This window comes from Falco naumanni, chromosome 1 (assembly GCF_017639655.2).
Source record: "Falco naumanni isolate bFalNau1 chromosome 1, bFalNau1.pat, whole genome shotgun sequence".
Taxonomy (NCBI): domain Eukaryota; kingdom Metazoa; phylum Chordata; class Aves; order Falconiformes; family Falconidae; genus Falco; species Falco naumanni.
The window spans coordinates 40,145,638-40,170,047 of NC_054054.1; the positions used below are offsets into that span (position 1 = coordinate 40,145,638).

A 24,410-nucleotide genomic window follows, 5' to 3' on the forward strand; every position below is an offset into this window, starting at 1 on the left:
AAACCCAGGGATCTCACAAACAGCAGCAAGCCTAAAGAAAGTAACAATAGCTCCAGCGTCATGGAAAGAGAAGAAGGATAAAGAAGATAAGGAAACAACCAGAGTACAAATCAATTTAAGACATTCTGAAAAAAAAAAATAATATTGGGGGACAGAAGAGAGTATTTGGGATTTTCCTGTATCAAGCATGCAGCTCCTATCACACAGAGCACTAAAGATTCTCCAACACAGATTCAGCAACCTTGGACAGCCCCACCCCTACCCCACCCCAAGGCTACAGAGGGTGTACAGAATCAGAACAAAGACATCTCCTTCCTCCTAACCAGTTCTGTGAAGTTATTAATGTGTGTCAGTCCTTTTACAAGTTCCCTCCAAGGTGCATAAAACACACAATTTAATCAAATAGCTAAAGGTCTCACTGCGTACACAAAGCAAAGGGTAACAAAATTCACCCAGCAAAGCTTATTAGTTCGACCTGGCCACTTGCTAACTAGAGTCACAGTGACTTTGCTGAGGTCAGAGGATGGAGAGCACTCCTACCCTTCCAAAACATACTGGGTAGAGTGGTTGCACTTGTAGACAGGCATTTTGAGCTTATTCCTGCACATCCTGGATTGCTCTAAGGGTTTCATTTGAATTCAGAAGGCAGCTCATCCCATGCGTGCACTAATACGTATTTGTGTATTCACAGAAATTATCAACTACCTGTTTTCCAGGCATAACTAAGAAAACCTTGTCCGGAGAGCCTGTCCCAGAAGATCTGCCCAAGGCACAGCTCAAAGGCTGCTGACAGCCAGTGTGGGAAGGGGACATCACCCTCCTGGTGTTCCCAAGGGCCTTTGGAAAAGGTGTCCTTCCCTGTGGCAGTGGCAGCCAGATGGAGCTGTGTGTTTACATGGCCAGCACTGAACTGAGGCATCACTGTGCATTACTTTGAGGTAACACACATATCCTGCTGTGGGAACCTTTGCTTTACATTATAGTCACTTGGTGACCTCAGGAGAAAGGAGGGGAAGACAGTAAGACCTACAAAATAAAATGGGGCATCAGCAAAGAAGTAAACATACAAGATATAAATATTGCATAAAGATGAGCCACATTGTCTCAGAAATAAGTGATTTAAAGCATTTAGCGACAATTACATTAACTACCATGTAAGTCAACAAACAAACAATTTTCTCTGACGCTTCCATCATCACTGAAAATTAAGTTTTTAAGCCCCTAGAGCAGTACACATATTAATGTTAGCTAATTAGTTTTGTAACTGACTTTGCAGGGTATGTTGAAAGAGAGAGGAGGAGAGAATTAATGTTCAAATGCTTCTCAACGGGCATTTCCACACTTGAAAACTATAACAAACCAGAAAGCAAAGCTGCTGGGAAGTTGCCTCATGCTGAAATGACAGAAGATATTTAATTCAGGGCTGATTAAGGTAAGTAAGTTATTCATCATAATTATGCCCAGTAGGAGGGCACAGAAAACCTGACCTTTAATAAGAAGAGTAAGATATCACTTCTTTTTAAAGGACCAGAAGTATATAGTCCATGCAGACTAAAACACACACAATACCAGATAATTACACAACAGCAGAGCGCACCTTTGATTGACTACAGCTCTTCTAGCATAATTACATAACACTGCTTCTCTCCCTGATTTTTCCAAATTGCTAAATTAGATACCTGTATCACTGCCTTCTATCATCAGAGAGAGATCTAAGAGTCTGAAAAGGCAACAGCTTCAACACAAACACTGTTGTGGGATTTTTTTAAACGAGGCTGAACTCCCCTAGTGCTAGACTTGATAGTCGAGCTTCATCATCACAAACACTGGCCAACAGTTCTTTTTTGGGATATACTAAAGCCAACTTAATTCTCTAGCAGCAACACCACTAAAGACTACGTGAGAAGAGCTCAGCTGGATGCCACTCTGTGTATGCAATTGCCAACCTGATATGACGGTGTCCTACATGGACATATTAAAGCCACAAACGGTCAGCTGTAACTGGCCATCTGCAAGTTCAACCAGAGATGAGCTCAATTAGGCACAGAAGTGACAGTAGTGTGTTCAAACAAAAATGGACCATCAGTTTTCCTCTAAGCTTGAATCTCTTGTCAATGTTAATATTTTGGGATGTTATTCCTCTTTGGGGCATCTCTTATTTCTGCTACAATTTCCTTCTCTTGGTGACCAAAGCCACATAAATCACCACAGAGAGCACGTGATGTTTGTATTTTGGAAAAAGCCTACAGGCTCTATGAGTTGGTTCCCATTCACAGATTTTAAATTTAGGAATAGCAAGAAGTTATGATTATTTGATCTGACCTCCTGCACTGTATAAGGCACCAAATCACACCATGTGACTGACCTAGAAAAGATCCCTCCAAAAGCAGTCATATTCTGAGAGACTTGTTTCTAAAGAAAAAAAACCCAACAGTTGTTGGCATTGCTACTCTCGCCATTAAAGGGAGGAGAAAAACAAAACTGCTTTTGACTTTTTTACCCCCAGTTGCAGACACTGGGTGTTATGCCTTTGGCTGATCATTTAGCAGACCTTCATCCCGTCATGAATCTTCTATGATTCCTTTTCACAGACACTGACTCACATCATCAAATTTCAATATGTTCTTCCTTGGATAAAATGAGTAATTTGTGATGCTGTACTCTCTTGCTTATCTTCCAGATAACAAATTAATCTTGCAGTGTTGTTCTGTACCATCTGCAACACCCAAGACGCTGCTGAGATCAGAGTGAACCCAGTACTCCAACAACTGGTTACAGATTAATACTAACACTATGCTCTACTTACATTTTATACTTTGTTACTCTACTTATAAATGCAGGAACTGAGAATTTACATACAGTTATTACATCACCACAGCCACCATCATTCTGGGGTATTGTCCAGGGAGTAAGTATTCTGATAAGTAAACTCACTTTAACTGTTTAAAATAATACAAACAGGTTTACGTTTCACGCTGTAATGAGACAGCTGAGTATGCTAACCATGTAATCTAGATCTCCTTAGAAGTTATCTGCTTGCCATGATTTTTCACTCCTCCAATTCGTGTTTCATCTACAAACTATACCAACAACAAGTTAATATTCTCTTCTCGGCTGACAGACACTGAACAGCGCTGTCAGTACTACCGAACAAGAAGGTCTACATGCCAAATGACTGCTGGGAGCTTGGAGAATACAGCAACAAATTTCAGCACCAGTGCATCTCATTTCTTACAAGCCCTCCAAAGCATCTGGGACTGCCCAGATCTAGGGACTTTTGTAACTTGACCTTTTAACATTCCAGCATAAGGCTGATACCATATCCTTCCAAAACACCACTGGGGACTCTAGACAGCAATGAAGATCCTGATTTACAGTTACTGTTTGAAAATATTCCAATCTTGAATCCTTTTCTTTGACAAAGGATACCCTAAATCACAGTCTAAGAGAGAAGATATGAGAAGAATGAAATAATAACAGGTGATGGCAGGAAGGGGGAAAAAAATGAAGGCAGGGCAATAAATAATACAAAGCACACATCCCTTGGAAAGTCTTTACTGTAAAAATGAACACAGAAATCCACCTGCTTAAATGGCATTCAGTGTTCATGGATGTTACAGCGGAGGATGTCAGTGAAAAAAGAAGTGCTGCTACATTTTGAATACACTTGGGAGGGACAAAGGTTTCAGCAATGAGGTCAAGAAGAAGAAGGATAATCCCTGCAGTAAATCAATACACAAAACCCATCCTGAACAACTTGGGCAGTGCACAAAGTAAAAATGTTCAGTCCTGGATAGTCTTGGCAAGAAAGGAGGCAAAATGTAGACAATTTTATGTATGTTAAGGGTGCAGGTCAGCTCTAGACACCCAAATTTATAGTTCTGTCTGTACATGCTTGGCATTGATGCTCCCAACACATCCCAACGGGGCATGGACAACAACCCAGCTGACCCTCGTGCAGACAGTTACATTGGGTTGGCCAAATCACCATGCATGCTACATTTGCTGGAAATGTTAAGAAGAGCTATTTCTTGCTCAAAGTGGAGGAGACAAAGCAGACTGAGGGTGAAGGGAACAGGATTTGGACACTAAAATAAAATAACAGGACAGAAAATTCACAACAGCAAATGAGCATATTAAATTTCTAACACCACTCATATTTTGTGCATTATTCTCTATTACCACCTTGATGCATGTAATGTGTCATTTTCTAGAGACAAGACAGAAAGTTTTCCTAATCCTGTTTCTTGATGTCATTCACCTCATCCTAAGCCTCCTAATAAAAGCTGCCTTTTTACTTCCATTTTCCCTCTTCAAGACATCTGAAGATACTTAAACTTGGTGCTCACTGGAGAGGGAATAAACACACAATTTACAATCCCATCTCTTCCACGCCTAATATAACACAAATTGTTCCCATTTTTACTTCAGGTCAAGTTTTACACTCTGCAAGACCTGAACCTTTGCTCCATCCTCCAAACTCATTCGCCTACAACTATACATTTGCTGCGCCATCTTTGCATACCCAAAAGACCCTTCAGCCAGAAGACTGAGGAACATCAGCACTGACATGTGCAAGCAGCTGGTCAAAGAGAATTAGCTACAGAAATGAAAAAAAAACCCAATGTCCAGAGAATCCTACATATTTTACAAGATCCTGGTGTGGATTCTGGATTTGTAGTACGCTGCTTTCTCAGTAAGGAGCAATGCAAACTTAGTTTCAGCCAAATCTGTTCCACTAACCTGATACACCAAGCACAGCTGTACAACTTCTCCCAGCACATTTTCCAAGTAATAATTCCAAGTCTGAATAATTTTGACTACTAGACCTTCCAACACAGTCCCTTTTCTGTCCTATGCATACTTCAGATTAAGCTTCAGCTATCTACTTTTCACTCTGCACTGCGACAAGAAGTTAGGCACTGGAAGCAGGAGTGATTGATAGCTGGGAATTACCTGCAGACTACATTCTATTTTACTTACTTTTGGGTTCAGATTAGAGAATAAGCACAGAATTACTACAGCACAACCCATGGGAGACAGGTGACTGTAACTTGACTACTTCTAAAAATATAGCCCAAACCAGAGAAATATCTTCCTCCAGGGCTGCAGCATGTATTAATGTAAAGTTTACAATATGCTGTCTGAATTGGGTGTCTTGCAACTGCTGCTTAATCGGATTTCCTTTCACCCAGCCTCTGATTTGCAAGATGGTGGGAAGAGGTGGAGGAGGTGATCTCCATCAGTGTGTCAGTAGTTTATAGGGGGGGAAGGGGGGGAAGTGGTAAAACAAAATCTGTTTTTCCCAATCCAACCTGCAAACTTTGTGACCCAAGACTCCTGTAAGGGTACTGAGGAAAACCAAAGAGAACAGCCACCTCCATAGGAAAGAAGAATGGCAAATCTAAAAATCACATGCTTCAGAAACATCCCCAGAACAGAGGGGGAACTTCTGTACACTTAAAATTTGCAGTGTAGCAAACTGCTACTAATCATTATTTTAAGCATTAATGTTTAAAGAGAGCCTTGCCAGGATTTACTGGGAGTCCATATAAGTAAACCCCTGCAAGCAGTAAAATCATCTTAGATAACACCAAAAGGTCAAAGTGTTTCTGGGTGGACTTTTGTTTCTGGATAGTCTTGATTATTATATCTAATAACGGCATGGCAAACATTTCAAACAGTTGCCTCAGGATTTACAAGTATTTTTAGTGAAAGACGAATGCAATAGCAGAGATCTATGAACTACAAGATAAGAGTCACTAGATGAAAAGAAGGAGCAAGACAAATAACAGTGAAAGACAGGAATCTGCCAGGAAGAGAACACACTGATGAACTGCCTGTCAAATAGCCACACATGTAAATTGAATTTAGACTAAAACATGCCAATATGTTGCTAGCACTCCAGCTTTTTTCCTTAAAACACGCAGCAGACTGAAACTAACTTAATTTATAGAGACATTTTTCTTTTAGGCTACTGCTAAAATATTTTAACTGGGCTCCAAACCACAGTATTTACTTTTCAGTCTGTATTCCTTATATGTTCCTAGATAACACTTAACCCCAGGATGGCTCCTGGGAATGTTATGCTGACTCCAGCTTACCTTCCTGCCAAGAAAGTGAGATGGGAAAAATCAGCCACCCTAGTAAAAATTTATCTACCTTCAGAGAATATAGAAAACCTCAAAGACTTAAATTATTTCAAAGATTAAGGGTTATCTGTTTGAAAACCACTGATTATACTATGCATTTGAGTTCACTAGTATAAGCAAAAACATCTGAAGCAGAAAGAAGAGTTATCAGACACTGTCCTGCTTCATTATAAGAAAGGAGATCCTCCAATTGAATAAATTTATATTATTCCCACACTACTGCACTGGGAAGTACAACCAGATACAGATTTTTGAAGATATGCAAGAAACGGGCACTTGCACAGAATTTAAGCACTGTAAAAATTAATCCCCAGAATACTCTTGATCAACTACTACGTACGAATAAAACACCCTTGAACAGAACAGTTACATGGCTAGGTGCCTGCAGCTGCGAAGAGCTCCATCCCAACAGGACAGCTGGGAGAAAAATCTGTGGGAATGGGCAGATCTCACCCTAAAATCCCAAAGCAGGGGAGAAACACACCTTGCTCCTTAAAAAAAGATACCTGGTCTCGAGTGACAATGTATAGACACTTACATCTAGAATGTGCACACGGACTCACTTGAATAAAGTCTGGCTTCTCTCATTTTGTAAGCAAGTAAACAGATTGCACAAGGCAAAGCTCCTAAAAGTAGTCCCAGGCGCAGCCCAGCTATAGCCTCTGCTATATTTGTACATTATACATGGCTCGTCCTTCCATGGTTTTAGCACTTACCACAGCAAGAAAACCCCAGAAACGTGCAGTCATGCTTGTGGCACACAGGACATGCTTCTCTACAAACACAGCTCTACTATACATTCTGCATTTGTGCTTAAAACCGAGAAACGTGGACACTACTGAGCGACAACATATAGGCTATCCTACCTCAGTCACCCTGAGTGCTTTGGGTGTAACATGAAATTGGCTTCAATTGAGGAGCAGGAAAAAAGGGTGGTGGAAAAGAAACCCCATAATCACCAAATGCATCACGGGTAAACAAGGAGAAACCATATTTTGAGGGGTGTAAAGCTGCTGCACACAAGAAAATGTTGGGAAGCTGATATGGTCCGTGGGTAGGTGAAGAGGAGAAAGCTCAGGCACTAGAAGTTGTCTTTTTAAGTTTGCTTTCCAAATCGTAGGTGGCTTCTCTCACCTTTCTCTTAGGCTACTATGTTCCAGGGAAAAAAGCACCCACTCACCCCAAAACATTTAGATAAGCTTTAAATTTGAAAATGGGGATTAGCCTTTTTTTTTTTTTTTTTAACAGCTGCTTTTTTAACGGATTAAGGCAGCAGCTAATGTGGTTCAGAGGCTCAGTGCAGAAACTTCGTCTTTTGAAACAGATATAAAGAATCTTCTAATTTGCAGTGGTTTTATATTTATGCTGTCTAGAACCTGAGTTCTGGGAACTCAGGACATTCACCCCTGTTTTTTTGTGCTGCACAGAAACTGCAGCATCAGGATACTAAAATAGCACCATTTGTCACTGAAACTGTAATCGAAAGTACACTATTATAAATCCCTAAACAGAAGCATTTCTAGATTAGTGGAGCTTATCCTTAACTGAAGGTTAATGCTATGCATATCTGAATAAATACAAGAGAGAACAACTATAAAAAAGTCATTTAAGAGATAGTATTCAATTTTGTCAGTTCAACCTCTCTTCGTCGCGATGCCCAGCAACTTTGTTTGATCTTCCAAACCACAGCTGCCACCAGGAGCAAAGACAGGAAACAACTGTAAAGGGGAAAAAAAAAAAAAAGTCTTATTGTCCTTGTTCATAACATAACAGCAGTTGAAAAACTCTAGCAACTCAAAAAATCTAGACTAAAAGATCATATAATACTTAGAGGTACTTTGATGAAAGATAACACATCAGTGCAAAGTGTTTCGCACAGTTCAGTGCTCATGACACCAGAACGATGTACATCTATTTTCAGAGAAAACTGTTGTTCCAAAGTTACCTATTTGACCTCCTTATACAACACCCATCAATTTTCACCAGGAAATCACAACAGGAAGGCCAAAGGATTTAATTAAATTGGAAAAAGTCAGTATTGACTATCTTTGGTGATATTTAAAGTGAGAGGACAACCCAAAACAGAAAAGCCTTGAAAAAAAGCAGAGAGAACAAATTATTTTTTCTTTCCCAATTTACAAAAATAAGATAAAGTGTACAGGAGTTGGATTCTTTTTAACTGGCTGTTGTAGAACTACAGGCACTTCTGGATTTCCCCAAATCTATATTGCTTTTCTTACATCTAAATAGAGAAAAGGTTGAACAGATTTATCAACTTCTAGGCAAATGCAAAGAAGCAGATTTAACAAAAAGCAGTTATAATAAGAATAATACAAGTCAACTTTATTGACAGTTACGATCTTACCACACTGAATACTTAACGAGCAACTTCAAGGTACACAAGCTTTCTAAGATTACTGTTTTTCCTTTTATATACCTGAACCCCAGTGAAAGCCTCTCTTCTCAAGTACCGCACTGACAGGCAAGAGAAAATGTCTCCAAACTGCCTTCCCCATGGTCAAGCATGTATTTAAAGAGAGTGCTTAAAGGAAAATTAACCAGAATAGATTACTTATTTCCTGAAGTGCACTATTTATGCTGACCACTGTGCTCCACAGGCATGGACAGGGATTTCTGTTGAAGGGGGAAGGGAACTGGCGTGCCCCCCTCCCGGCCTCTGGACATGGCTCAGTTCTTGCCATGCCAGGGCTCCCAATGGAGACCCACAGCCACACAGAAAAGACTGTGGTGGGAGAAAGACCACAACTGCTCAATACTCCCTGCTCTCAAAAACAAATTCAGCACTGCTTCCAAAAATCAATCCTTTTCACAAATCCCCAAAGTTCCTACTTTCCAAACAACGCTGCAGTTTCCACTGTGCTTTCCCACCCTCCTCACACAAACGTCCATGACCCCAGTGATGATGATGACGACTTCTAACTTGGACATGAAGCCACAGCTGCATGGCTGATTAAAAACCCACAGCTTATGATGATTGATGGCACCTCATCCCAACCAGTTCCTTGCTGTTCCTGCTCATTTGCCTTATATGAGCTGCAAGGACTGAATATTTTGTCCTTCAGCAACTGGGAGTCCCACTCTACAATGGCAAATTCTTTCGCAGAGAGTAGTGCAAAGACTTGGAAGTATTTATCATTAAAAAAAGGACAGACAGCAGGAACTGTTCCCCAAGAGGCGAAAGGAGAAGAGCCTGTTCCTGATTACATCTCACTATCCACAGCCTATGTATTATGAAAAGTGCATCTGATCAGGCACCAAACATGCAAGGGGCAGCCAGTAAGTAACGTGATTATATTTTTCAGGCTTAGATATGCACAGAAATGTGTTTTACTGTCACATAGTATATGGTATTAAAAATCTGTGCTTGTGTGACTTCAGCATTAAAACATCTGCATGGCTTTGAAAGACTCCTACAGTGCCTGTTTCTTTATAAATTTAAGCAGGATCATGGAGAGATTTGTTAGGCCTTTTTTTCATTTTAAAAGGTATGTATTCCAAATCGCTCCCCCCACATTTCCTCTAAATATTAAAATCTGACATGATTTCACTGTAAAAGCCTAGCCATTTTTCTGCAAACACAAATAGTTTAGACGAGCATTTTTAATGGCTATTTTATTTCCTTTTTGAGAGATACTGGATTACTACTGAGTTGTGCAGTAAAAAACAATGTGCCCCCATTAACTAGTAAAGCATATGCATTAAATTGTTTGCTATTTTGGTAAAGAATCTAACATGCACTATTGATGATTGAGAATTTCATGCCTTCAGCTTTCCCTTTCTTTCCTGAAGCTCCCTGCTGCTGTATTAAGCACGACAGCAGACTATCCGTACCACCTGGAAACAGTATTTCTCTGCTGGACAAGGTCATGTTGGGACTAGATGGATTTTCACTTATGTCACACTTGAACAAGCATCAGTGAATGATGGACCAGCAAAATTTTTGAATGCTCGCATTTGTCTTGGGACTCCTGTTAGCTCCCCACAGCATGAAAGCCACCACACTTACTCAACATCTTTGGTAAGCTTTTTTCTTCTTTTAAGCTCCGCTTTCCTCAAAGAAACTTCAAGTCTCGCTAAGGTACAACATTTGCCTTACCTCTGAGGGCCAAGGAGGACAGTGCTCCCTGAAGAGCAAAAATCCAAAATGTATCCATGCAAAGACAGCACAGACCAGGAGCTAAAAATCTTTGGTCTGCTTTGTGTTTGGTAACATTTTAACATTGTTATACAAATGGAGGGTGGAAATACAACAAAAATCTTCAAGGCAGCAGGGAAAAGTGTTCCTGGCTCCACATCTAATTTAACCATTTAATTTAACCATGAAAACAACAACATTCAAATTGTCTGCAGGAGTCCTCAGGACAGGCTGTTAAAGCACAACGCCTGCCAGGCAATCATGTTCACGTTGTGACTCCAACAAGATGTTTCACCTCAGGATAAAGCATTTCAGATGCAGCTTATGGGCAACAGCTACTGCCATGGCTTATCCAAGTCCACCTCCTTAATATCCCTTTATTTGGAGATATTAGGGAAAGGAGATGGAAGACCAAAGGGCAGAGGAAGAAGGCCAGATGCTTCATCAATCTCCAGTACCTCTGCGCTAAAAAGACCCATTTCAGAGAGATTTATCTTCAGCAGGAGGTTCTCAGGAGGTCAAGCATACAGATGAACCTGTGTTGTGCCATGCACAGCCAGCAAAGTCAAAGAGATCTCCACCTTTCTGTAGGTGACCCTTACAAGACATACATGCTCCATTCACTTGTATCTATCAGACAGCACCAGAAACATACATGCCAAACTGAAGATACACATCAAAACATGCTGAACTCCTACGAAGATGGCTCTGTTTTGGGAAAAACGTGACCTCAGCAAGTTGTAAACATCAGGGATGGACATATTTTTGGCTGATTCGAACACAGCGTCTCCCTACACGTTCACTTACTCCTTGGAGAAGAAAGCTAGAGTGGAGAACTAAGAGGATGGCCTTTATCCTTACATTAAATCCCCTTTGTATGTCCCCACTGTACGTGCCAGTCTTTCATGGGTTTCTCTTTCCTGCCTCACTTCTGGCACCACAGCGAAGACTTTCTGAAGAAAACAGAGAGAGGAATTAACAATTAAGGGCTAATAAAACCCCTTTCTAAAACACTCACCACAGTACCCCGTATTTCAGAGGAACAGCACCATACATCTATATGCTGTCACAAGGAGGCAGCAAATACCCACAAAAGCTATAAAATCACTAAGAAAATGTATTTCCCCCCCTTGCACTACCTCCCCTTGGCAGCACTAGGGGAGGAATAAAAGGTAGTGCCTGCTTGCTGGGCTGCCGTCCATCACTGGCTGGAAGCGCCCCAAGGGTAGAGTGAAGTCAAGATCTATCTGCTGGGTTTACTCAGCCTAAACCATCCTGAATTAAGTTAAAAAGACCTGTCCTCACATCAGCAGCTTTAAAGAAGCTTTTCTTTCCCCCATAGCTTCTTTTGGAAAGCAACTGTGTAAATATGGAACCAGTGGAAAGAAACACCTGCATGGAACGAGAGCCGTGTTGGAAAATGATTTGGAGTGAAAGCCTAGAGCTGGCAGAGTCCTGGTCCAACAGCATGCTCTGCCCTGCTTTTTCCTGAACAGCTTCAGTGATCCCTCTGCCAGCTATAAGCATCCACCCATTTCCAAATGGCTTTACAAATAAACCTTCGCTGCAGAATTTGCTTTACCCTCTTCCTTCTGCTTCTTTCTCCTCCAAAAATAATAGCCTACCCAGAGCCTCCTTCATCCCCGAAATCCACTGTTCATTCAAGTCTTCCCTCTATGCCTCTCCCCATCTCAAACAACACTTCTGCATCATTTCTCCTCACCCATCTCTCTGCAAAGAAGGGAAAGGGGATAGAAATGTTCTTGGGCTTGTATATGTCCCAGCACAGCCTGTATGCAGTCCTGCAAATGTCACATACAGGTGAAGCAGCACATCCAGCTGCACCTGAACTATCAGCTGTTGGATTTCCATTTTCCTAAGGCCACGGATGAGTCCAGTTTGAGAGAAGTTCAATTTTTCCAATCAAAAAAAGACGAAACCAGAAAAACTCAGATTAGAAGGAGAACGACATCTAGAGACATCTAACACTCCTGCAGAATTTTTCAACCCAAGGAAATTTGAACATGACTCATCATTTGGGTCAGGTTCTACCAAATACAGTCAGGTTGGACAGGGCTTGGAGCAACGTGGGCTAGTGAAAAGTGTCCCTGTCTATGGCAGGGAGTTGGAACCAGATGGCCTTCAAGGTCCCTTCCAATCCAAACCATTCTGTGATTCTACGCTTGGCCTATACAAGTTATAAAAGTTTATGTATTAATACTGCAATACAGGGACAAGTTACATTTACATTTTACGGACAATATTCTATTTGATAAATAGATCACTTATGTACAATAAATAACCCACATGGTTATCAGTAACTTCCCCTCAGTTGGCCTCAACACCTGCATTAATTGTTAGCTGATAAGCCTTCAGCACTCCTTATACCATGGGGTATTCCCACTCTGACACAAAAATCTGAACTTAAAACACCCTTTCTGGTTTTATCCTGCACTCTAAGTTCCTTTTCATAGCGGAGATGACATTGTCTCCACTCCAGGTATCCTTAAAGCTCTTCAAACAAGTATGCTTTCATTTTTAAATGGCTGGAAAACTTCATCAGCACTTTGATATGATGCATTCTCACAAGGAGAGAAGAAAATCCATCTGGCATATTAGGGCTCAATTATTAAACTCTCCTACAATATTTATCAACATCAGAATTGCTAGTAAAAAACTGGCAGTTTTAAATGCCAAAATATACAGCAGCTTCAATACTAATATGCTTTAACATATATAGGTCACTTAATAATTTCAAGGAGCACCACAATGATTACTAAAACACACCCCAAATTATTTTGATGAATTGGAAGCTATTTAAGTGCTATTTAAAAGTAAATTTTAATATGCCGGAGAGTTACAGGACACATTTTACATACTCGATGCATTAAACCTCAAAATAATTGGAACAAGTACATAATGCAGAAGGAGTGCAAATGGTTTGCACGGTTGGCCTTTGCCAAAGAGCTATCTACAGCCAACAGCAAACTAACAGATCCAATCTACAGATCAATGACCTTATCTTTCTGCTGAAGATGGCACCAAGGTTTAACAAGCCACAACCCACCTTCTTTGCAGCAGAGGATATTATTTTTCTTTCGTGTCTGTTAAAAAATTCTACTTATTGACTAGCACAACCAACCTGACACCCTGTAAAACGGCAGCAGCTTCCATCAACAGAAAATCAGCCTAACTAGAGGTTTGAGGTCTTTTGGGAAAGCAGTTATGAGTCTGTCTGGGGTTTTTTGTTTGTTCTGTGGGGTTTTTTTAACTTGCTTTTGTTTTGCTTTTCAGGGTTCAGATTTGCAAGTCCTCCTATGCTATCACAAAGGGCATAACATTACATAAAGGCAAAAAATCATCTTGCAGGTTTAGAATACGGAGCTTTAAGTAAACACACCAAAAATCATGGGACACATGATGAAACTGGAATGAAACCAGTGTTGTTTTGACCTGTATTTTGTGGGGGTTTCCCTCACACTATTTTCAGGCAGGAGAAGAAGCTACTCCAAAGGCAGGGATGCCTGAGCAAGCTGTAGCTATGAGTGGGACTGGGGACCAAGCATGGCGCTGGCCCTGTAGATTCCTTCCATTCCTAGTTCTCTTCTGTATACTCTGCACTACCCTGGTCATCTTGTCAACTTAACTCATGAGAAATACCAAAACGAATTACAGTCAGCAGTCTGTGAGGAGCTATGTGGCTCACCCTAAAGTGGACACTTACGTCTGGCAACTGAACTGCTCTGGTGCCTACCAGCTGCACTGGCTGGAAGAAGAGCCTTGACACAACACACACAGAAACCTAAATTAAGGTGTCAAAGCTATAAACTAAATCCCATGCTATAAAGGTTTAAAAACTCAAAGTGCTTACATCACAGCCCAAACCACTATGTTCCCATAAGAGACTTGAGAAGCCAAAAGAATAACAGGCACAGATAATGACAGGACTAATTAATGGAGGAGAGACCAAATGGCCTCAATGCTCTAGTCCACGTGTGACTACTGTGGACAACAATGTAAAGAGTGATTAGGACAACATGGAAAGAAGGAAGTCATGGATGCTGAGGTGTTAAGCTTCTTCACCTTGTTAGAAACAATGCTAAGGTAGTGCCAAGCTCTTCCTTGGAGGCAGTGTGCGTGTGTGTATGGGGAGGGGAGGGGAAAGGATTAAAGAATTCCGACTATATTTTAGGCACATATTTAGTAATGATGCCACTTGTGCTGCAGTAATAAATTGTTTAGTAAACAAAAAGTAAAAAATATCTGCAGCACAACTCCAGATTTGAATTATTGCAACAAGCCATTCCCACTTATTGAAAACACCGGGCGAATGCTTACAGCCAAGAAAAGTAATATATGGCACATTAAACCATCTGCCTGACTGTTGTATGGAGACAAATACCACTGCCTCTAAAGTTTTTCTGAGGAACAGGTCCAATTATTTGTACCAAACTAAAATTACAGTATTTGATATTCAGACCTTAGTAGAGGCACGTGAGGTTTGATGTGCTACCATGAAAACACAAAACTGGCGACTTTTGTTCCATTTGTGAAATACACCCATTTCTCTAAGACATTGTAACACCACGGTGGGACCAGAAAGAGTCAGCACTGAACCCCCCTAGAAGGACGTTTCAAAGGTAGATAGGAAAGACAAGACATACTCCAGTCAAGAAATAGGATGAATGGTGCACGTGAGGACACAAAAGAAAAGCACAGTAGAAGACACCAGAGGTCTACGGTAAATCACTGTAACAAAGCTCAGGATGAGACCACAGAATCATAGAATGGTTTGGGTTGGAAAGGACTGGCAAAAGTCATCTAGTCCAACCCCCTGCCATGAACAGGGACATCTGCAACCAGATCAGGTTGCTCAAAAGCCCCGTCCAACATGGCCTTGAATGTTTCCAGGGATGGGGCATCTCCCACCTCTCTGGGCAACCTGTGCCAGTGTCTCAGCACCCTAGTTTTTTAAAATGTCTTCCTTACATCTAGTCCGAAGCTACCCTCTTTTAGTTTGTAACTGTTACCCCTTGTCCTATCGCTAGAGGCCCTACCGAGTAGTCTATCTCCATCTTTCATATAAGCCCCCTTTAAGCATTTAAAGACCACAATAAGGTCTCCCCAGAGCCTTCTCCAGGCTGAAGGTGATTAGATTTAACAAAATCTCAGAGAAAAAATGATTATACTGATTCACACTCTCACACTCGTGAATGCCAAATGTATTGCCCAGCTGGTCTGGCCAACATTGCTTCCATTCCTCAAAAAGGACAAGGGATTCTGGCTGGCAGGTCCTCACCACATCTCCTGGCTTCATTCCTGGAGACAACAAGCCTGGTTTCTGGGGTTTATAGATCTTTTATACCACGTAGAGCTCACCAGCTTCTTTGGCAGGACCCTTTGCTTTCAGTTTTGTTCACACTTCCAACCTTCTAGGCAAGTCTGTTAGTCAATACCTCCTCATTTTGAGTTTCTTAGGGCTGCTACACTAGGAAAAGGAATGGCAGTAGTGACATGCTGTGACCTTGCTGCCACCTTCCTAGTTTTGGTGCAAGAGCTGTCCTCCTGCTTAGCTGCAAGTTTACCAGCGTGATCCTTGACTGCTTCACAGCCAGCTGTGTCACCAGCTAGAATACAGCTGTGCTTTCAACTCCTGTTCTGCTGGTTCTTGCAGTGCTTACACATCCTTATTTCATTCAAACTGTTCTTAATACTCCTCTTGTAAGCCTCTACAGAACTGGCCAAGAAAGCAGAGGAGCACAGAACAAATATAGATGCATTTGGTTTTTGTAAAAAAAAAAAAAGGGGGGGGGGGGGGAGAGGGCGGAGGGGAGAAGGATCACTGGGCAGCAGGATGAGTTTAGAAGGCCACAAATATTTTTACACCTCATGTATGTAAAAGTACACTGGTAAGAAATACATATTATAGATAGGTGTGGTGGCTTACACAGATTTTTTGGAAGATAAGGAACCACAGATACTAAGAACAATGTTTACTAGAGACTGTCAAAACAGCTCAAACTATCTGCTGAAAAACAACAGCAAAATTTGTAAATTAAAGACCTGTGTTATGAAAAGCAGAGAGGAGGAAACAGAAAAAAATAGTTTGCTTGCATCTCATTTAGCTTTGCAAAGGTTAACAACGGTTAGAGTATCATTTTGCCTGTGGCTCCAATTATAATGCAATATTAATGATCCCATAACTTCACCATTCTACTCAACCTTTATCCACTGACATTTTCTTTGCTTAAAATAAAACGTTAACGTGTTGCAAAATAAAATAATGGTAACATACAGCCACATGCCTGGCTTCAAGCAGAATACCGGCTCCTAAAGGAGCTCCCAGAGCCTAACAGCACCTCTAAATGTGAGGCACCCTGTCTCTGACCCACAGTAGGCCACCCAGCTCTTAAATTAAATGGCAACCAAATCCAGCAGTCATGTTTCGTCCTGCTCCGCACTGCCTGATGTTGTTTAAACACACGGCCAGGCTCCTGGCTTCTCTGCGACGCTGTGTGCTTCCCAGAGTCAGCCCAGCCAGTGCCTGTGATACTCCATAAATTCAGCAGTGCTGGAGTCTGGCAATCCAGCTTGCATTCCAGTGCCCATTGGAAGGACCGGCTTGACCTAAATCATCACAAATGTCAGCAACGCAACTGAAAATCTAACACACACCCACCCCCGTTTCCCTGGGTGGTTCTCTGTGCAACTCAAAGCACAGCTGTTTCTTCCAGCTGCATGGCAGAAGAGCATGTTTAGGTTACAATGAAGTGGAGAAGGTGGCTTCTAGGAGATGGAAATGTGCCACAACATCACCAGCACAGAAAAAAATGTCAAAATTCTCCGCAGAATAGCAAAATAAAGCAAGACCCCTGAACGTACTAATAGAAAGTCATTCTAAACATCCATTTCCTAGGACAAAGACTCTTTTTGTGTCCATTATACTCAAAGAGTTTATAGGTACCTCAGTTTTCGAGTTAGGGGTGGCCTACAGCTCAAAGGGGGTTTTGCCAACTGTCTTTAGGCTTTGCAGAAAGCATTTTCATTGCCTCTACTTAGTGTGCAAATTTTCAGCCAATTCTATCTCATTAACATCACAGGGGGCTATCAGATATTACTTATTTATGGTCTAACTTGGATTCAACTGTAATTATGAAACGCACCCAAGAGCATTAAAAATGCAAGCATTTCCAGAGTTTCCCCTACAAACAGCAGAGATGAATCATGCTGTTCTAATACGCTGGTTGTTTAGCAAGTTATAGCGACTGTAAAATAAAATGCTGTGAGAGGAACTTAGCAGTAGTTACAGTTAAAGAATCGAAGAATTTTTAATGCATTATAAATGCTTGGCTGGAAAATACCAATAAACTGTCTTCTCCCAAGTATACACGTTCTTATTCGTCTGGCATGTTGGGATGCTAAATAATACTGCAACATTATTTCTCAAGATCCATGTGACAGCAGTGAGGGAGGGAAGGAGAACCACTGCTGACTCTTAAATCTACCTAACTTTTGGACACACACTCGCAGCTGCATGTGCTTGTTGAGATACAAGACACATCTCCTGCTTCAAACTGTGATTTTCTTCCAATAATGGAACTGGAGAAATCACTCCTATTGAAGAGTTTCAAACTCTCATACACAGGTGGATCTGGGGCTGTAAAACCCTAATGGATAGCTTTTAAGTTTGGATTGATCTTATGCCACTAAAAAGGAACTAAGGAACCAACTGCTTCCCTATTCATTCTCCTTGTAAGTAATTAACTCTGCCACAAAGACTTTTAGGGAAGACCTTTACCATGATGTATTCAGCAGAACAAATGCTTAAGTCTGATCCAGTCGTTAACGCTTACACCATATCAATGCAAACAAGGTGGTGGTTCAAGCCTGCTGTTTATCTGGGATTGTATTAAAGCACACTCAACTCTGTAAAAACTACATACTAAAAAAAAAAAATAAATTATAAACCACTTGTCTGAAGGACCCATCTGGTGTTCCATCCTTTAATTGAATTTAATATGGAATCTAAAGCAAGATATCATTCCTGCTGCTCATTTTAAAATGGGCATAATATTGCCTACTTTAAAACAGGTTGTAAGATCTGGAGTACTGTTTACTCCATGTATATCCCTCCTGAGGGACTTCTTCTTATTGATTAAGTACTGCTTTATATTTGTGGAATATTAACAGTTCCTAGAATAGAGGCTAACACATTTGATTTTGAAACCTTAAAGGGATGGCCTGTTCTGCTTCAGGAGACATCTAACCCCTTTGTTAGTGCTATACTTTTTTTGGAGGATGGAAGAAGAAACAAGTATTGAAATAGTTTCTGTTGGCTCCAACTCCTAGGGAATTATCAGTTTGCTTTACACCAAGAAATGCACTTTACCAAGCAGTTAATAAAGGACAGAAGGGTATTTAACTTGACATCTTTTCAGAGTTCAGCTTAAAAATCAAAAGGTGCTACCTAAAGAGTTTGAAATTAGTCCAGGCTTAACTCTTCGCATTATCGCTTCCTTAATTCATGGTTTGTGCCTGACAATATGTGAAGATATGCAATTTCTGTAAGTTATACGTTATTTGTGTGATGTGGTAACTCAGAAGATGCCTTCTATACCATTTTAAAAGTAACTTCTCCATTTCAAATACCTCCCCCACCCCCAAATCTCCCTCTCCCTGCATGCATAGGGACGGGATGTATTTGCCAAGACAGGCAGACAATTTTCTTGATGTATTTCCCAATTAAATACTTCAAATATAGTAGAGATTTCCATTTTCAAGGCTGCAACATAAGCAGAATATTTAAGTAAAAAAAAACAAAACACCGAACACTACACTGAAAAACAAAACCCAAACATCTTTCCTAGAGAAGAAATATTTAGCTGTCTTAAATGAAAAGTACCTGAAAAATGTCACAAAGAACTGTACCAGGTCCATAAAGTTGCTGTGTTGTGAGAATGCAATCTGCAAAAGAAAAGCAAATGCTTTCTATTACTTAGTGAAAAGAAAATTCATATTTCAGATACATTGTTGCTGAAATAAAAAAGTTACAATGAAATATGTCTTTAGTTAAATCAATTAACATTTTTGAACACTGTTTTGAAAGAGCAGTGAAATATTCTAAGGGAAAAGAAAGTAAACTAACAGCATTACTTTGAAATCATTTATCCAAAAAATGAACCTAAACAAGTAACACCTCTCTCTCCTGGCAATGTTTAAGGAACAGTCTTCAGTGCACATTAACTGCCTTGGAGGAAACACTAGTTCAAAAAGTTCGAACACAGAAGTTTCATAGAGCTAAATACAGAGCACCTTTAATTATTGTATACACAGCAACCCAAAGCACAACATTTAGAAATTCAAAACACAGGCTCCTATTCAAACTATTCATACATCAAAATCTACTTGAATAAGTAACTTACACAGAGAGCAGCAAAAAGGCATGAAACACAGAAGATAATAGATACTGTAAAAACAGCTATGGCATTCATCTTAACTCACTTTCCTGCAATCCACTCAAACTGCAAAGAAAAGTGGAAAACAACTGAATATTTTGGACAAAACAGAGGGAAGAAGTGAGCAGGAAATTGGGAGGTGGTTAGAGGCAAAAGGAAAGATTAGGGAGCCTGGTTAAAAATAACAAAGCAGAGGGGAGGCAAGCCAACAGAAAGGCAACTTCTGCAATATTAGGAATCAGAAGTTCTTTCCAGGTACCTCCTATTTCCTCTGACTATCAATCTCAGCACCACAACAGGACATTAACTCTTTCATGAAGTAACTGAATTTCTAGCAAAACTAAACTGAAATCTGCACTTACAAAAGCTTTCTAGGGAAAGCTTGATTTATTTTTTCTATGATTCTGTGGTTCTTCCACGGATATTAAATTCATTTAGGGTGTCATTTGTTATTTCCTTCCACGCCCCCCACCCCCAAATAAAATGGTACCATTAGCATAAATATAAATCTCTCCACCCAGCAACAGTCACATTCCAAAAATAATTACTATATACAAAATCAGTTATCACTTGGACTTCTGTTGCTCTAGAACACCTTCTATCATCATATTTGCTTTAAATATCCATTGTAACTTGGAGTATGAAAGCTGACCAAAATAATTTTCTTATAAATATATTGAAATGCTCTTGATCTGAAAGCTCCTTTACAGTGTACAACTTTGGTTTTGCTGGAAAGCTGACTTGAAACCTGCAGACCAGATGCTTGTGACCTAAATATTACTGCCTGCAAAAGACAAGAAAAGACAGTTTCTTGCTGATTTTTTTCCTTATAAAGTGCTTCCCAACAGCTTTCTCATTAGAAAAACGAGAGTAAGTATGATTTCACTTTTTATTTTCTAATTCACTGCATGGTAACTGAGGTGGTTTTATATTCGCCTAACTATTCTGGCATTTCTTTAAGACAAAGAATTTCCTTACTAAAAGAGCACATCCCCAAATACAAACTTGTAATATATCCAGTATATAGAATTATGATCTGACAATAACTGTGATGCTGCCTGACTATAAAAGATGCATTTCAAAACAAAGACCTTATTATGTATCAACAACTTATATTTAAAAATCCCTTTGTAGAAAAAGAAAATTAAAAGCACAAAGAAATCCACAACGGGCCTGTCCTCTGCAGATGTTTGTTAGGACCAGATTCTGTGGTGGAAGCCAAAGCTTGCTCCAATTGGAAGAAGAAACAAGTATCTGCTGATTTTAAAAAAGGACAGATTCCATGAAAGATTCATGAGACTCATCTCTAAACAGCCACCAGGGAAGGGCTTCTCAGTTTTTGAGAACACAATTGCAGGAAATAAAACAGAGAAGGAAAATTTGGGTTTGCTTCACACAGAAGCACTAGAAATGCTTTACCAGTGGTGGGTTTTTTACCTATCTGATGAAGCTCCTTCTCTTGCAAAGACCAACTGAGGATCTTCACCTCATACATGGATTAAAAAAAAAAGCGTAGGTTGGTTTCTTCAATTTACTTCTCACAAGCTGAAAACACTTTATGCTATTAAACCTGACCAATCTGTGTCACAGGCAATTTAGTACCATAATTGTTAATGGTTTGCTTACTTAGAGCTTAATTTCCCCTAATATAATCTGTTCCTAAGACTTAATTAATTCAGTTACATAGAAAGTTTGGTTAGAAATAGCTGTTAAAATTAGACTGTTCATTCTGATATAGGAAAAATATGGCACAAATTTCTTAGCGGTATGGATTTTTAATTAAGTTTATATGGCAGCAGAAGATTCATTTATCTGTTCGCAAAAACCTAATTTTGTACCAAAGGAATAAGCAGCATAACTGTGTGAACCTGGCGTGTACCTCGTGTAACATTCGTGACCGTTCCAGGATGTTTTATCGTGTGTTTTTAGGAATAATCCTTCAGTAGTTAAGACCAAAACAGATTAGAAAATTAATTACATGAATTCCAGAGAAGATTATAAAGCTTGTGTTTATCTGTTCTGAAAAGGGATCTGAAAAATCTTACCAGCCTATCACGTTTTTTTAAGGCCACATCATTTGAAGTACCAAATAAATTGGGCTACTTTCCAGATGAACAAAAATAGCTGGCTATCTGGACTGACAAAATGTATAATTAAGAGCTTTGCCTTCTTTATCATTTGATTAGCATAAAATATTAAGCCAAGAAGAAAATTCTGCTACCTCTAACTAGCCACCAACATCAAGAAGTGCACTATTTTTGAAATCCGTACGCATACATTTCAAAGGAGTTAACGGTAAAGCGCTTGGCCACAAAATATTCTGAGTAAAGGAAACGCAGCTGGATCCCAATTGACACTGCAGTACCAGTTGGTATTTCAAACTCAAAATGCTTCTGGGTGTTAAACTACAGCCTATGACCGATATAAATTTTGACAAATTGGGACGATTACACGATTACACACCAGGAACTGGTTTGCATTAGTACCCAAGTCTATGCTTCAAGAGGAGAGAAACTTGAGAAAAATTTGATACAAAAATAGGTCCACCTGACTCTCGCTCAACTTCCTATTTCAAAACAGGTTCACTTTAAGCCTGTAAGGGCGACCATAGCTGAAGTTATTTAAACCTCCATTCTTTTAATTTACAAGTGCTTTGATCTGATTAAAAAGTACTTGAATTTCACACAGCACTAACAAAAATTAGTATCACTGACACAAAGTGAAATTATTTTTTTCATTAAATACAGCAAGAAATAAATATGAGTAATTCCTCTCGCTTACCTGTAACAAGCAGATTTACAGACAAATCATCACAACAAAATTCTTTTTACTTGTGCTGAAAGTTACTGTTGTTTTACAGAAAAAGAAGCCAAACTATAAACCACAATGGGAATGGGGCAAATCTCTCTCCAAACCCAAATAATTTCTAATATTATACATAACATTAGTACTCCTAATCTAAACTTGTTAACTGAAGAACTGCCAATGTACTGAAGAACATTTCAAGTATGGCATTTTCATGCCATAATTTGGTGCATTTGGGGTATCTAAATGCTTGAGAAAACACAAAAAACTTTGTTTCTACAGCTTTTCTTTCCCTGCTAACAATTCAGGACTATTCACATGCTGTATTTTTGCCCTTCTCCACTTAAGTGACTCAATTCACTTCAGTGCTGCCTTTCTTTTCAACCCTACTTCAATGTTACGGATGAGAAAAAGGGAAACGGGAAATGGTATTTTGAACAGGACATACTCCTAGAATAGAATTGTAAAGGAGAGAAAAAGAAAAGTCTAATTAACTTATGAAACCAGAGAAGTACAACAGAGAAGGCGCAACGTGAGGAAGGCTACTGGAGTGTGGTGCTTGCTGTGAATTCAGAAGGTATCAAAAGGTCCCTACTGCTAGATCCATTAACCTCACCTAGCAGGTGGGAGAATGCACCAGCACTTGTGTTTGAAAATCTGCAGGACCAGACAGCACTGAAACCCACAGAAATTCAGAGATTTCAGGCTGCTTTGCTTTTTATTTCAATATAGCTCCAGTGGCAAAGTTAACAAACAAAGCAGCAGCACGTAAGGCTGAAAGGCTGGGAACTCCATGGGCTTCCAAAGAGAGAAAGCCAACTGCCAAACAAGCTGCAGGTGACATTTATGTACATCTTCCTCTGTACCTCCACTGCCTCTGCCTTTTTTTTTTTTTTTTTTTTTTTATGGTTAGAGGCAAGAATTCAATCTGACCTTGGAGAATACAGACAACAGTAAGAGGGAGCCGTGGCCTGAATGCTGAGTGCCTGCGCTTCTGTCAAAGGACCTGCTGAAAAACAAACGGTTTTTAAGTGTTCTTGACTGACGCCAAAGTCATCAAAACATTAATTTTGCCCTCTATGATAGCAATGGGGGGAAATACTGCTCTTCTGCTCAAGAGAAACACCATTCCCTCTTTCAGTTCTCCTTTAAACACAAGTACAATGTGCTCCAGTGAAACACATGGCAGAAACCCCGTATTGTTGTTGGTGCTCTCTCCTCAACAGCAGCAGCGAGCCAACTCCAACAGCCTCGGCGGTGAGGTTTCAGGAGAACCCAGCCAACCCAGCAATCCAGCTCCACCACCTAAAAGGTGGTCTCGGCTCTGCCACATGCTGCTGCTGCTGCTTCATGTGTTCTGTGAACATCCTTAATGAGCCAAGGCAAGTCATTAAGCCAGCCAAGAGCTAACCATAGGAATGCACAGCTTTTGGCTGGTATTTTTGAGCTGACTGCTCATGGAGGGATGAGGCAAACTCAGCAGCGACCCAAGGGAGGAGCAGGGAAAGATGACCCTGTTTGGGCAGGTGGCTCTCAAATTGTCTCAGAGATGTGAGCTCCCAGGACACCTTTTCAGAAGGAAGTATCTCTTCACCTCTAGAGATGAGATTTATGGGATTCAGACACAGTTTAAGACATCTAAATAGAGGAACTCAGAAGGATATGCCTATCATCCTTTTACACTCAATGGAGATCTCACCTGTGATTCAGCTGGCCAGTGTACGTGCCTAGTACACGATTACCTGAACAGTTCTGTATCTAAGTCTCCATCTATAATGGGACCTTAAACACTTGTGGCCCATGAAAACACCTATCGGTAGACCCCTACATTTAGATGGTTCA

General features: G+C 40.2%; 1 protein-coding gene across 1 annotated transcript in view; it reads right to left on the bottom strand.

Annotated features, from left to right (window-relative positions):
* The window catches only part of ATRN (attractin), a 156,680-nt gene that overhangs the window by 24,401 nt on the left and 107,869 nt on the right, over positions 1-24,410 (bottom strand). Inside the window, exons 25-26 of the mRNA XM_040590812.1 lie at positions 19,211-19,272; positions 7,792-7,870 (exon numbers count right to left, since the gene is read on the bottom strand). Coding sequence (XP_040446746.1) covers positions 7,792-7,870; positions 19,211-19,272 — 141 coding nt within the window. The remainder of the gene's footprint in view (positions 1-7,791; positions 7,871-19,210; positions 19,273-24,410) is intronic.